The sequence below is a fragment of the Daldinia caldariorum genome (genome assembly GCF_022478825.1).
Source record: "Daldinia caldariorum strain CBS 122874 unplaced genomic scaffold F4812scaffold_10, whole genome shotgun sequence".
NCBI classification, from domain to species: domain Eukaryota; kingdom Fungi; phylum Ascomycota; class Sordariomycetes; order Xylariales; family Hypoxylaceae; genus Daldinia; species Daldinia caldariorum.
Genome location: NW_025953046.1, coordinates 1 through 14,448, shown reverse-complemented (window position 1 = coordinate 14,448; position 14,448 = coordinate 1). Strand labels below are relative to the sequence as shown.

Below are 14,448 nucleotides of genomic sequence, written 5' to 3'. Positions count from 1 at the left end.
GTGGGCTGCCACTTTTGGCTACACCCCCCTAAGGACTTATGATTATCAACCTTTCCTCCATAGCATCGTTAAGGGGAAGGGAAATTAGCAAGGACTGAACTGAAATCTTGGGTTCTGAGGTTAGAATTTTGTAAGCACCACCGTAGTAGTTAATGATGAGAAGCTATCGTGAGGCTGAGCCCAAAAGGTGAACTTTTCTGGCAGTGTTCCAGGCTTCTAGAGCTTGTAGATCTCACGAGGCTCCTACATGTCCTACGCAAAAATCTGACTCAGGGGTCCGAAGGTACCCAAGGTACCCTAGCTTTATCATATAACCTGATGATTTCTACACCAACTAACTGTAACATAAGTAGAATTGAGAATTAAATTTGTTAGGGATCAATATTAAAAAATCTTATAGTCTTATTCGACCATCACCTCCAAACCACCGACGAATGTCCGAATCGCTTCGCCCTGCTGAACTGCTGCTTTCGCCGGCTTCGTCATTTCCGCCCATCCATTTGGGCTTCTTCAACCCATCTCCGATGTCCTGAATCCACTTCGGAGTATCTATAGTATCGAATGTGTTTTTAAATCGATGCCCTAGGCTTGTAAAGAAGTCATCATCTTCATGTTCCGTGTCGTTGATTTCAGCCCGGGAAGGCCGCCCTGGCCTTCCAATAGGTGCATCGTGATATGACGGCGATGTAGCAAAAGGTGTTCTAGTACCCTCAGCCCTGGCTGCCGGCATAGTTAAGATAGGAGCGGAACGGCGTTGACCACTCGTAAACCTAGATGTAGCCTCATCCAACCTCCGCGAGATCGATGTTCCATTGAGTTCTCGCTCTATCAAGTCTCGCCCCTCGCGCCAAGAGCCGCTACCATAGCTAGGTTGATCCTCTTCATCTACAATATCAACACCAAAACCGAAGAGTCGCCTCACCTTTCCATATAATCCAAATAAAGTGGCACACACTGGGACAAGAACGAAAACAGGAAATAAATAGTCAAACCACTTTCCGAGCGGAGTAAGGTCGACGTATTGCCCAAGGATCTTATAGAAGGTGGTCTTTTCATATATCGACCGAGACAAGAACGTGACGAAATTGTAGGATAAGGGGACACTGAGCCTTGCAACCTGTCCAGCATACCAAAACGCCGATTCGTGAGCAGTATTGCGACGAACTAAGGCGCGGCCACGCCAGACCTTGACTTCGGTTACGGAATAGAGAGCTGCTGCACACATGTACATTATCCAGAGTGCGGCAATGGCCTGGCCTGCAAAGCCAACGCCACCACTTTCACCTGTCCAGTGATGAACCACAGTGAACCTGATTACCGATAATGACGGTAGAGCTACTTTTACTAACTCCGACCATATGACACAAACCGATGCTAACGCAAGGAAGCCGCCAAAAAGAATATGGAGACAAGGTATGATGTGGTAGTGAAGAAGATACCGTGTATAGGGAGTGAGCAAAGTAGTCTTCTCCCAGAAAGAGGCGCTTGGAGAACTTCGCCCGAAGTCAAGCTTCTTTGAGGCTGCGGAATCTAGGATTGCTTGCGTTTTTGCCGCATCGCGAAGTAAACGGTCCCATTCATCGACGTACCGTGACTTAGTATGTCTTGCGCGGTTTAGTTGGCGTGTGAGGTCTGCCAAATACTTCCCCGTGATGACTGTTGGAACTATGCGGGAATCATTATCTGCTCGAGGGAGAGAATTCCTGGGCCTAGATTCGGGAATATTGCATATATCCGACAGCTCTTCGATCCAGTCTTGGAAATCCCTAGCACTTCCGGTTTTACGCTTGCTTAGTTCCGATACTTGCATCTCTAGATCCTCCAAATCAAGAATAGCATCCTCCATCTTCTCGTAGAGTTTCGGCGCATGGCTTTGGAGCCGGCGTAGTCGGTGACTAGCGCTTGCGTTCTGGAACAAATTTCGGGGAATCGCAACAAGCCCATGGCCCATTAAGTAGATAGCTAGAATCAAACCCCAGCAGTAAGCCAAGGCTAATATCAAACCCTTTAACGATATGAATGAAGGGCCATATGATATGAAGAAATACACGAGCCCAAGGACGGCTGAGCCAAACACGAGTGCGTAGTATTGAGCATTCGATCGCAACGAATAGAGTATTCGGTCTTTCGGTTCGCGGTATCCAGCATCCGAGTATTCGGCAAGTATTGGAAGTATGAACCTAGGTAGAATTATGTTAGGAAAGAGGATTACATATAGCTAGGTACGAGTGTAATGTGACTAAGTATTACCAAGTCAAGACAAATGTCAGCCAGTATGAGATCCTCCACGACACAAGTAACGCCCTAGGAGGGAGCCAAATGCCTCTCGTTGCTTCATCATCGGTTCGAGCATTCGATGCTAGATCGATAGGGACTAACAACACGATACTCGCAGGTAGCCATAACGCAAAGAAGACTGGTACTAGCAGGTAGGCCGGTGTTGTTCTTAGTGGGAGGTAATGTCGCAAGATTAGGAGAACGATAAGGGATAAAACCAGAAGCGCAATAAGCGCGAATATCTCGGAGGGAACAGGTGACGGACTGCTCGCTATGTGTAGCATCCTGGAAACTTAAGAATACTTCAAATTCCCCATGAGAGTGAGTTTTGAGGTGAGGTTGAATATAATGGTTATAGTCGTAAATGTCAGGAACGCGGCTTGGACGGAACAATAGGTTGCAGATGATTAGTGGCACTAGTTCAGTAGTTGTAATCGCTGACGTCGGCTTTACTTGTATGGACATGGCCTGTGCTCAGATTACAAGGATCATTGCTTGAACCCGCTATTATTGGATGCGGCTAAAATTACATAGTACATGATATTTGCATGGTCCCAACTCCCCTGACTCCCAGTGGGAGATCAGTGACCATTCCACTACTTTTGTGGCGTTTCATGTGGCTGCACATCTTACTCTGTCCTCACACCAGCACAACTTTATTATTAGTGCTACATTTTTTTGCTTTACATAAGAAGTAAATATACTTCGATACTTGACCGAGAGCTAAGCAGGGGTAGCTCAGTGAAACAACCTGGCCACTTGAGGAAAGCGAACCCCGGATTCCTTTTTTTTCGCACCAGCTGAGGAGAGGCCAGCTATCATTAGGTGGTTTTGTATGTAGAACCCGTCTAGAAACTTAACGGTTTTCTCACACGATCAATTTACCATCGTACATCCTCCTTTCGCCGTATTAGGTCGCACTTCAACCTTCCTTTCTCTATTTGTTCCATTTTCGCTTCTGCTTGCATATTATTGCTATATTCTTTTCTTCTTCTTCTTCTTCTTCTCCAGATTACACCCTGTCTCCCAAGTACCGAGTACCGAGTCCCGAGTCCCGATAATGTGGTTTCCAGCGCTGTCAGCCCTATGGCTGGCGGCTACGGCTTGGGGTGCTGTGAATCGCGACGAGGATGGCAATATTAGGACTATATCTGTAAGCATTGCGCGCCTGAGTTAGGCTGTTTGGGCTGCTGCTGACAATTCGACTTGTCTTGCAGCTTCGAACCCATACTTTGAAGCAGCCCTACCTGGATTCTGAGATGCAAAGTCGGTGGTATGATTTTGGAGGCGACACGATAGTTCGAACAGATTCGTATGTTACTGCCTAGCACTTCATAGTATAATAACACATATTAATCGTTAATCGTTACATCGATAGGTATATCCGTTTAACTTCGGATCGCCCATCGCAAAACGGCTGGCTGTTTTCTCGAGTACCGATGACCGCTACGAATTGGGAAATCACTGTTGAATTCAAGATCCACGGGTCGAACCAACTGTACGGCGACGGCTTTGCTATGTGGCTTACGAAGGAGCGAGGACAGCCCGGACCGGTTTTTGGACATGCGGACAACTTCGAAGGTCTCGGTATTTTCATCGATACCTACAAGAACAATCGACCTGGCGTCGTTTTCCCCTACGTTATGGCTATGGTTGGCGACGGCAAGACATCATACAACAAGGACAATGACGGAAAGGACACCGAATTTGCAGGCTGCCCCGCTCGAGGCATCCGAAACGCGAACATCCCTACTAAATTAAAGCTCACCTACTTCCAGGACAAGTCGCTGAAGCTAGAACTCCAGTACCAATCCGAGGATGAGTGGAAGCTGTGCTTCGAAACGAGCGAACCCCCCGCCATCCCTGCCGTCACGTACCTTGGATTCAGTGCTGAGACAGGCGAATTGAGCGACAACCACGATATCATCTCTATCGACGCAAAGAATCTCTATATAACGGGAGGCTCAGCTAACAAGCCCACACCTGGAAAGGGAAGCGTTAAAACGAGCCAGCCCAAGGAAAGCGGTGGTAGCAGCTGGACCTGGTTCTTCTTCAAATTCATTATCTTTGGATTAGTCGTTGGTGGATCATACGTTGGCTTCGCGGCGTACCGAGCGAATAAGAAGAAGAGCCATCGATTTTGAAGAGTGAACAGGAGATATCCGATCCTGAGAGGGTGGAGGTAATGCCAAGAACAATAGGCGTACATATTATCAGAATATGAAGGCCCAGAGCAGCGGGCTTTTGACGAAGTCTCATGTTTTCCGTCTTATAGGGTTGTCGGGCGTTGAGTGGCAATGTAAAATTATGAAGTAGCGCAAAATACAGAATAAATTATGAATCAAAAAAAATTACCAGGTTGGATTCAGCCAAGCTACCTCCAGCTAAAGCGTAGCATGAGGTTGACGGCTTAACTATCCATAGCACAGTGTATATTTGCGTTTATGACGATATAGTCTCTCGTCGGATATAGTCTTTCATCGGAGACTTTCCTCTGTACTTACTAGAAGGATGACTACTACCTCTACCGAGTGTCAGTTGTATGTGAGGTCGCACTACCTGACTACGTACTAGGTATTTTGCATCATCAAATCGCTCGGATGTCATCAGTGATACCCCTCCGGTATTAAAGATGCCTTTCATTGAAAATTATCGACCCCAACGCGTTTATTCCGGATATTGGAGTATCTTTCTAACGGCCGTAGTAACTTAATTCGCGAGTCATTTATATTAGATGTAGGTCTCGGGCTTACTTACATTCGAAAATATTCATTCTACTTATAAAATAACTTGTAACTTTTTAACCAGTTACCGCCAATACATTTACTTCTTACCTAGGTACATAAGGTACATGTAAGAGGTAAATAATAGGTATAGCACTCGAGCTCAATTGCGTCGGTGATATAAAAATTACCCCACGTTAGTACGTACCTACCTAGTATTCTAATATAAGGTGATGATGTAGGTATCGAGTACATGCTAGGTATTAGCGTGGCGAGGATGCACCCGAACATTTATTATTGCATTATACCCGGTATACTTGATTTAAGCGAATTATTAATGTTTATTTGTCCATTCATACCACCTCACAACCCAATCTACATACCTCATAGTAGCATCTTCAACAACTACCTAACAAGCGCTTACCCTTCGACGTAATGTAAAGTTTCTAAAAAAAGGAAGAAGGGAATAGCGAGCTTGTGGTTTCATTTAAGCCGACCATCTAACAAACACACAGACATACAAAACCATATACAAATACTAGCAATGCTGCTTGCTAGCAAGTCTGGGATCTTATTAAGTATCTGGTTCCGATCTAGAATTGATGAACCCCTTCCCCCCATCATATTCACCCACTTTCTTTTCCACAATTATAAAGGATCTACGTAATGTCCACATGAGATTCTCTTCAGATTCAACCCGAATCCCGACTGGGTATTCTCTTAGATGGTAGAGCTGCCGAGGAAGATGCGGCCTTTTCCCTTTGGGCTTCAAATGCTCCAGCCACTCTCTGCCAGCGTTTTTGCAGCTTGTCACAATCTTTAATCATTATCAACCCCGCTTGTCACATTGGTGATTGGCACGAGGCACAACAGCAAAACAAAGTGGAAGAGTCGAGGAAAGGGAAAACGGACCCCACCTCCTTCGATCATCCTCTCGGTGGTCCAGCATGATCCTTTCCCTTACCCTTCGCAACATCTTCGCAACATCTTCCTCGTCTGAAGAAATTCAGGAATCTCACAGTTAATCCCACAGTTTTGAGAGCTTCCGCCTAGAGATCCTGCTACGAGCCGCTAAGCCTTTCTGAGTACGGTAACGTTATACTGTATTCAGATGGTAATACTATAGCAACTTATAGTATAGCACTTACATTACATGTATTAGGTCTTATTACACGTAATAGGCTACGTCCTAGGGCTACGTGGGTTGGGTTCGTGTTCCTATTGTACAGCATTTTATTTTACCATCTCCTTGCCTAAAATTTTGCATACTCTTTTTTATTTTTATTTTTATATTCTTCGATCCCTTTCCCATTACCTATGCGTACCTAAGCTACATGATCTACCTGGTACCTACAATACAGGTACAGGCTAGGTGCATGATCTAGGTATCTAACCCGTAGTAGCATTTACCTAACATTACCTAAACTAACATTACTCGACATTCGCCCATCTTTTCTTGCACGAAGCAGCAAGAACAGGTTGCTGTTGTACAACCTGGGTTAGCAGTTTAGGTACCTCTATACTTACAGTGGCTTCCCTAGTCCCTCCCCCGCTAGGTTGTCTTTCCGTCATTCAGCCCACTTTGCTGTCACTTCTTCGGGTCTTTCTCTTCGGACCTCCTTCACCAAGTTTCGAGGACTTACAGACTCCGTCTACGCCCCCCCTAACTTCACCTGCAAATTATCGCATTCCTCAACCCAATATTGTTAAGTATAGGTATATTACACCAATATCAGGTACTTCAGGTCTTGGTTTCGAACGCCGAGTCGTCCAAAAGTCTAGCGCATCCTCATTAGTTCAGCCCCGCGGCCATCTTTCTTGTACAATCCTTCGGAGAAAGAGAATTTACACTGCGCAAAAGTTCAGACCATTCAATTGGTTCAATTGGCCCTTTTCACCTCTTTGTACCAGGACGACATAGCATCCATTCAGCTGCGGGAAAAGAACGAAGTTGGATTTCTGTTTTCAACGTTGTTTATCTTATGCTAGGAAGCTTCACATCCATCATAAAAATTACACTCTCAAAATAGCTACACGCCCATACCTTGAAACCTTCTCGCTACCTATCTTCAGTCGCTTTCGAAACACCCTGGCAAAGGCGTGTCACAAATCATCCAACTCTAAAGCTATTCGCTCTCGGCTATTCCTTCGCCTACCTACGTTCCAACCTAAAGAAAGCATCGCTGTTTAATAACTACTTCATTACCTGTTCGAAATAGACTCGGTCGTGGGATATTGCGTCATCTCATACCGACAACTGGTCTCTAGTCAAAGTCGACGTTTTACATTATTACGCTACCTTAACTTATTTAATATCACGAAGGGCCCGTCCCCTCACGTCCCTAAACATATCATATGCCGACGTTAGGATCATTAGGATTCCTCAAAAAGAAGCGGACGAAAGAGGAAAAGCCAGACCCTTCTTCCAGCCAGCCTACGAGTCCTGTTACACCGGTCACCCCGACATCCTCGAGAACATTCGGGTCGAGTTCCCTGACCACCGTCCCAACACATAGCACCACCGCGACGAGCGTAGCCTCCCAATCCCAATCCCAATCGACAACGCAAAATACTCAGGAAGCACGAGCTTCCGCTGGCGGGGGGTCACAAATGAATCCACCGGCAGCTCAGGCCGTTCCGTACGGAATCCAGCCTACTCCGAGCCCCGCGTCCCCGGCAACACCACAGAATCTACCGAGTATCAACAATTTGATCAACTTACCGCAAAATGACGGTAAAAGACACCTATAGCTATAACTAGTTGGTTTTCTATCTAACGTGAAAGGCAGGTCACCACGCGACTGCCCCACCGCAACACCCGCACCACCCGCACCACCCATCACAACCTACCGAGGCTAGGGTAACGAAAGGGAAATACTCGCTGACGGACTTTGATCTCCTCCGGACGCTGGGAACGGGAAGTTTTGGGCGTGTTCACTTGGTCCAGTCAAAACACAACCAAAGATTCTACGCCATCAAGGTTTTAAAGAAGGCTCAAGTTGTCAAAATGAAGCAGGTGGAACACACAAATGATGAGCGGCGAATGCTTGCCGAGGTTAAACATCCTTTTCTCATCACGCTTTGGGGTACCTTTCAAGACCCGAAGAATTTGTATATGGTAATGGATTTCGTCGAAGGTGGGGAATTATTCTCTCTGCTGAGGAAATCAGGCGTACGTCAATTATCATTTATTAGCCTGGTGCCTACACATTGTTGCTAACTCGTACCAGCGGTTTCCAAACCCGGTGGCTAAATTCTATGCTGCGGAGGTCACTCTTGCACTTGAATATCTTCATGATCGACACATCATCTATAGGGACCTTAAACCCGAAAATCTACTCCTGGACCGCCACGGGCACCTTAAAATAACTGATTTTGGCTTTGCCAAGAAGGTTCCGGATAAGACATGGACCTTGTGTGGGACTCCGGACTACTTAGCACCAGAAGTCGTTTCCAACAAGGGCTATAACAAATCTGTAGACTGGTAAGTTTCATCTAGCAGGATGATGTTGGTAGCTTTATTTCTTACGCGGCACTTGTTACAGGTGGTCTCTGGGCATCTTAATTTACGAGATGCTCTGCGGTTATACACCGTTTTGGGATAGCGGTTCACCGATGAAGATTTATGAAAATATATTGAAGGGCAAAGTCAAGTATCCGGCGTATATTCACCCCGACGCCCAGAACTTACTGGAGCGCCTTATTACGCCAGATTTGACGAAACGGCTGGGTAACCTCTATGGTGGACCACAAGACGTGAAAAACCATCCGTGGTTCTCGGAGGTCACATGGGACAGGTTATCGAGAAAGGATATCGACGCTCCGTACACACCCCCAGTGAAGGCTGGCGCTGGCGATGCAAGCCAGTTCGATAGGTATCCCGAAGAAACGGAGCAGTACGGCCAGCCGGGAAGCGATGAGTAAGTAAAGCTAATCGAGTTGCGATGAAATCCTGCGTGCTAACATCTGTAGGTTTGGCCACCTGTTCCCGGATTTTTGATAATTCGGTAGACTTATTCTATAAGTGAGTACTATTGGGCGAGGCGCTTTGCAGATTCTTAGATCAGGGCCTATCAGCTGGGCTAGACTTGGGCAAAAGGTTGTAATCTATGGCTTTGTCTTTTGTAGACACCTCGAGAGAAAATGACGACAGTGGCTATGATGGCATGAGACCGTGTCGAACGCGATGGCATACGCTTGAAGAAAAAAGAGATGGGTGAGACGCACAACTTTGCACCCGGACGAAAAACCATGAGGTGATAAGGCTCAATTCAATAAAAGGAGGGGGAGCCTAATAATGGAATTGGGTGTCAACCTAGCCTTGGGAATTCTAAGGACGAGGCGTTATTGAGCATTATAGGTCAGTAGGCCAACGACTTGAACGACGTAATTCGTAAAAAAAAAAAAAATTAGGTCGTTTGTAGGTAGTAGTGGAGTGTCGTATGCAGTCGACCTATGTATTATGCCACGAAGGTAGCAGATTATTTGAAAAAGGCCATGCTGCTACCTACCATAAGGAACTTGCCATTTGGTATTGGCTATATCCAATGGCTATGGGATGATATTCACCGGACACGTCGATGCGAGAGACCCGCATGAGGCTCTGCTCATGGTTCTTCATAGGCAGCCTTCCCCATCTTTTCTAAGACAAAGTACTCCCTCGCGAAACATAGATACCTTGCGTAGTAGGTTGGTACCTTTCGCCTCATCTTTTCGATTTGTCACTATTCAGGGCGCATAATATATATCATCGATCTTAATATCGATAACGATGGTAATAACAGGTACCTTAGGTAACTTATCGAAAAGAGACACGTATCATTCTCCAAGTAAAGGATGCATCATATTTATTTACTTGGGTACCTACGTATCTAATGTAGGTATGCAGGTTTTAGGTAACTATCATGGAAGTACATAGTGTTATAGAAGGTACCTAAGGTATTCGTACCTAGGATGAGGAACCTTAAGTTCAAAGTTGCAGAAAGTCCTAAAATGGGACGGATGGTGGGGATACGGCCGCGACCCCATTAATTCTCCACCCAATCCCGTAACGTGTCTCCACAACTTCTTACAATTTAGAACAAGCTTCTAACCTAACCTAGTCTTCCCGCCTCTCCCTTATTTTCTCCTTAATCGTTAGCTTTTCAAATTATTCAATTATTTTATCTAAACAAGCTTTTGGGGGGAGGGTTTTGTTTCGTTTCCCTGCAAATCCCCAAGAGGACAGGATAAGTTCGGTCAAGCATTTGCATTTGCCTCACGATTTTTCTACATCGATTTCGGGGAGGACTGCGCCTCGATCTCCTGCATGTCACGAGTTTTTACGAAAGCTTAATCGAAGATGCTTCGATAACCGTATTTTATTATTCGATAATTATTTCTCGATATAGGTGCTTTTTGTCTTCGCTCCCACCCCCCTTCGCCGTATCGTAACACAACGTAGTTTGCTTTGCATCCCATCCTCTTCTTGACCGCTATGGATATGGACAACTATCTGTTCCGCTGGCATCTCGATCAATGCAAATCTGTCGAGGAGAAAACTACCTACTTGGAGATCTTTAACTACACGGTATGTTTTACCCTGTTATTTTATGAGTATTTTTAACTTGCCAGCCTTTCATATGAGATGAGGTATACATTAGCTAGGTACCTAGCTAGGTAGGTATATATATGAGCAGACTTAATACTAACTCCAATGCAACGTATTAGGATCCAGCTTATAATAGCTGCGAGGACCATTCTCTATTGACGGAAGATGATTTTGAAAACTTCCTCGCTCAAACTGTAAGTGACTTCTCTTACACCAAGCCAAGTCTTATATTTCTTGGAAGCTTCGTAATGTGTATATTGTATACCTGTGTTCTAGTGACCTCAGTTCCAAATTAACATGTGACTATTTCTAGGGCACTTTTGCTCCTCAACAGCTGAAAGAGGGAGTAAAGCTACAAGATGGAATCCGCCTGATGTGAGTGGAAGTCAAATTGCATGCCAAGACTTACAACTAATAAGAACTGCATGATAGAATTCAAAAAGACGCGAGCCATGCCAACACGTTTGCGCCCGATTATATATCACTTACACGACATTCTTATGAAAGCATGATGACAGTACGTATATTATATAAATTATCAACCTTTTCTTAATTATCACTTTCTACTTAGATCTTGCATGCCTCTCAAACTTAAGATTCCCATAACTCGACCCGAAGCCTTTATCTAATTTCTGGGAGATGGGCTGATTGTGGGTGCTATAGCAATGGCGTCTTCCGTTCCGAGCTATTGAAGGTAGTAGTATTGTTGGGCCCTTTTTCTGGTGCTCTCATGATCAAGATAAAGAGGATCGCCATCTACGTAAGTAAACAACGAAAAATCCGTTGCTTGATGAACTGAGCAAAGGATCGTATTTACTGGGCAGCATCTCTAACTCTTATTAGAAATTATCTTCAGAAAATCTGATGTCCGTAAGAAGGGCAAAACTCGAGGATGGGAGATTAGTACGTAACACTTTATTTGCGCCTCTATCTGCATCGCCTCATCCCTACCCACTATAGTTTCGCTTCTGGAGTGGTGGGATAGGCCTAGCCATTACATTCGTAGTTCCTCACAGGTAACATTTACTAATTATGCTGCTACAGTGCTCTCGTATTCTTACAAAACGCGTATAACGTCGGGATTTGTTAAAGGTACCGAGTCCTCAGATATTGTCAAGTCGCTGAAACATTTGGCTTTTTGCCGAGCTGAGGTCGGCCATCCACTTCTTCTACCAATCATCATTCTCTCTCACGACCTCTCGGCTAAGGGTGACAAAAGGCAACGTGACGCACGGGATTGGCTACGTCGTCTTGAGAATGCCATCACCATGCGAAATGAGATTGATGCAGCGGAAGTGTATTCCGACTTCGACGTGGATGGCATCAACCGGGACCTTGTAGAATGCCACTCTCAAGTCCTCTGGAAACGACCGCAAGCATACCAAGAGATCATCAAGGAGATCAAAGAGGCTATGCGGAAATTCATGCAATATGAGCCCGAAGGAGGCCAAACGGAGGAAATACGCGCTTTGCACGACAACATGCTATCTAGACTGGATTTCTACCGGGTAAAGCTCACGGGTATGGAACATTACATACATACGACGTTGGAGAGACTGCACATCCAGCGGCAAGCTGTAAGTTGTCCTGCCCATTTTAACTGACGCGTATTTTACTAATAAAAGGTAAATAGTTGTATAATATCATGGCTCAAAAGGAATCCAAACTCAATCTCGAAATAGCCTCTCAACAGAGGAGAGTGGCTCATGCTACAAAGCGAGACGGTACTGCTATGAAGACATTATCTCTCCTCGGTGCTGTGTTCCTTCCTGGGACATTTATGGCTTCTGTCTTCAGCATGACTTTCTTTAATTTCAAAGTTGGTAAGTAGTTATATTTCAATTTGCATTCCATCCCTTCTCTTAGAACCACTATGCTACTAGCAACTAGACTCATAAGCTCACTTCTCTCTAGGGTCCGACAGTGGTGGTGATTCCGGGGAATCGGAGGTTTCGAGCGAACTCTGGGTATATTTCGCCGTCACAGTGCCGTTGACGTTCCTGATCGTACTGGTCTGGTGGATTATAGATCACCGGCGCGAGAGGAAGTACGCGGAAGAGGATATAGAAATCGAAAAGGGCATTGACACGATGGAGAAGGATATTCTGGCCATCATGCGCAAGAAAACCATTAATAAGGCCTCGACGTGGAACTCGGCCGGGCAACCTATGACGTTGGAGTTAGCGAAAAGAGAAAAGCTTGCGACAATGGAGCGAGGGGTTTAGGGGCGCCCAGATATTGGCTGCGGTCGACGTCAAGAATGTGCCTGCGCTAGTCGCCCGGTGAATCGATCGACCGCAGAAGCAAGGCCGGCGTTGTTGATTTTTGGATATTCACTTTTATTTTTTGCCGATAGACCTCACGACGCTACGGTTTCACGACTATTCACGAAAGTATATATCCGTAGGGCATAAACTGGGACCTACTTACTTAATGCTTCGGTAAAGAGAAAAAAAGATTCACATGATATAGCGTATACAACATGCTTAATTAATAAATGAACAATTTTGAATGCAGACGCAGTGCCTTTTTAACTATCCCCAACATCCTCAAGTATAAATCTGTTTCCCAGAGAAATCATGATTCCTATTATGAAAGCACAAATGATCCGTTCGCTATAGCTTCCAATATACGTGAACGTATGACTTATGTAAGTAGAAAGGAAATTCAGAGCTTCGCTCCCGACCCTCTAGCACCCCCCGGCGGCAATAACTCGACGTCTCGATACGGCAGCCCCAGGAACGCATACACGTGGCTCCACCTATCGCTGCCGAAGAACGGCTCGCCGCGCCCCGTCGTCCCGTGCGTCACCCACATCCAGGGAGCGCCGAACGCGCCTCGCTCGAGCGCCTCCTGCGTCGTCGCCCGGAGCTTGGCCTTGTACTCAGGGGAGCTTTCCGCCTTTTCGATCTCCGCGACTTCGGCGGGCGAGAACAATTTCCTCTCTCCCTCTTCCTCTTCCTCTCCCTCTTCCTCCCCGTTTCCCTTCCCCTTCTTAGGCGGAGAAGAAGTACCACCACTACTGCTGCTGCTACTACCGCCAAGCAACCCGTCCTCCATCGCAGCAGCAGCCGGGATCCGCTCCAGCGCCTCCCTCAGCGCCGCGGGGGTGATCGGCGGCCTATGCAGGGTCCAAAAGGCGCGCATCAAAGCGCGCCAGGTCGCGAGGTACGCGAGTTCCGGAAACCTGTCCTTGACGCACAGCAGCGCGCGCAGCGCGACCTGGCTCTTGCCGGCTTCCATCAGGTCGCCCGGCGCGGAGACGGCGTCGGACGGGGGCAGCAGGCCGACGGCGCGCAGCGAGCGCCGGGCGTCGTGGGCGCCGAAGGCGGCTTTGGCGGGCAGCGTCCAGGGGGGCTTGTTGCCGGAGGCGGCGTTTACGGCGCCGAGGAGGATGGGGTGGATGCTAGGTAGGGGGGAGGTGTTAGGTAGATACCTGACATAACCATGTTTCCGCGAAAAGATAGGAACAAGGGGAGAAAAAAAAACGAATGAAAGAAAGCGACTAACTCTACATCTACCGAGTGCTGCTTCAATAGCGCACGGGTTTTTATCACTTGGATAAGTGCTATATAGCTGTACAGCGACGCTGGAATTTAGACAATTGGAGAAGAAGAAGTCAGCATTGAGTCGGATTTCGTATATATGATAACTGACAACTGATAGAAATATACTTTAACGACGACCTTTCCATGCCGTTGCTTACTCGTACATAGGGGATGAGAGGGGATAGGAGGGAGGTGGGGGGGGGGGGGGGGGGGGGGGTTTTAACATTACCGGGAAAAATAAAAAAAAAAAAACCAAAAAACAAAATACCATGAACGTTTAGGTTGTTTGTATTGGGGGTTGGTGTTTTTT

At 46.3% G+C, this 14,448-nt stretch overlaps 5 protein-coding genes across 5 annotated transcripts; 3 read left to right on the top strand and 2 right to left on the bottom strand.

Annotated features, from left to right (window-relative positions):
- Window positions 1-102: 102 nt before the first annotated feature.
- F4812DRAFT_45263 (LMBR1-like membrane protein-domain-containing protein) lies at window positions 103-2,790 on the bottom strand. Its single transcript, XM_047936377.1, has 2 exons — window positions 2,251-2,790; window positions 103-2,180 (listed from the first exon to the last, which is right to left on the bottom strand). The coding sequence occupies exons 1-2, from the start codon at window positions 2,559-2,561 to the stop codon at window positions 395-397; spliced, it is 2,097 nt and encodes a 698-aa protein (XP_047789310.1). The 5' UTR covers window positions 2,562-2,790; the 3' UTR covers window positions 103-394.
- Window positions 2,791-2,872: 82 nt separating this feature from the next.
- F4812DRAFT_430696 (legume-like lectin family-domain-containing protein) lies at window positions 2,873-4,796 on the top strand. Its single transcript, XM_047934377.1, has 3 exons — window positions 2,873-3,430; window positions 3,495-3,589; window positions 3,656-4,796. The coding sequence occupies exons 1-3, from the start codon at window positions 3,338-3,340 to the stop codon at window positions 4,419-4,421; spliced, it is 954 nt and encodes a 317-aa protein (XP_047789309.1). The 5' UTR covers window positions 2,873-3,337; the 3' UTR covers window positions 4,422-4,796.
- A 1,151-nt stretch (window positions 4,797-5,947) lies between these two features.
- F4812DRAFT_459844 (Pkinase-domain-containing protein) lies at window positions 5,948-9,000 on the top strand (the record flags this gene model as incomplete). The annotated part of the gene is made up of 6 exons (XM_047937617.1): window positions 5,948-6,020; window positions 7,378-7,734; window positions 7,790-8,172; window positions 8,231-8,484; window positions 8,546-8,920; window positions 8,973-9,000. The coding sequence occupies 6 exons, from the start codon at window positions 5,948-5,950 to the stop codon at window positions 8,998-9,000; spliced, it is 1,470 nt and encodes a 489-aa protein (XP_047789308.1).
- Window positions 9,001-10,110: 1,110 nt separating this feature from the next.
- On the top strand, window positions 10,111-13,094 carry F4812DRAFT_430692 (uncharacterized protein). Its single transcript, XM_047934376.1, has 9 exons — window positions 10,111-10,569; window positions 10,710-10,784; window positions 10,904-10,965; window positions 11,023-11,107; window positions 11,254-11,350; window positions 11,434-11,493; window positions 11,635-12,167; window positions 12,224-12,413; window positions 12,505-13,094. Exons 1-9 carry the CDS (start codon window positions 10,477-10,479, stop codon window positions 12,813-12,815), a joined length of 1,506 nt encoding a protein of 501 aa, XP_047789307.1. The 5' UTR covers window positions 10,111-10,476; the 3' UTR covers window positions 12,816-13,094.
- F4812DRAFT_45142 (thioredoxin-like protein) lies at window positions 12,655-14,299 on the bottom strand. Its single transcript, XM_047936204.1, has 4 exons — window positions 14,248-14,299; window positions 14,101-14,179; window positions 13,021-13,996; window positions 12,655-12,756 (listed from the first exon to the last, which is right to left on the bottom strand). The coding sequence occupies exons 1-3, from the start codon at window positions 14,282-14,284 to the stop codon at window positions 13,258-13,260; spliced, it is 855 nt and encodes a 284-aa protein (XP_047789306.1). The 5' UTR covers window positions 14,285-14,299; the 3' UTR covers window positions 12,655-12,756; window positions 13,021-13,257.
- Between the last annotated feature and the right edge of the window lie 149 nt (window positions 14,300-14,448).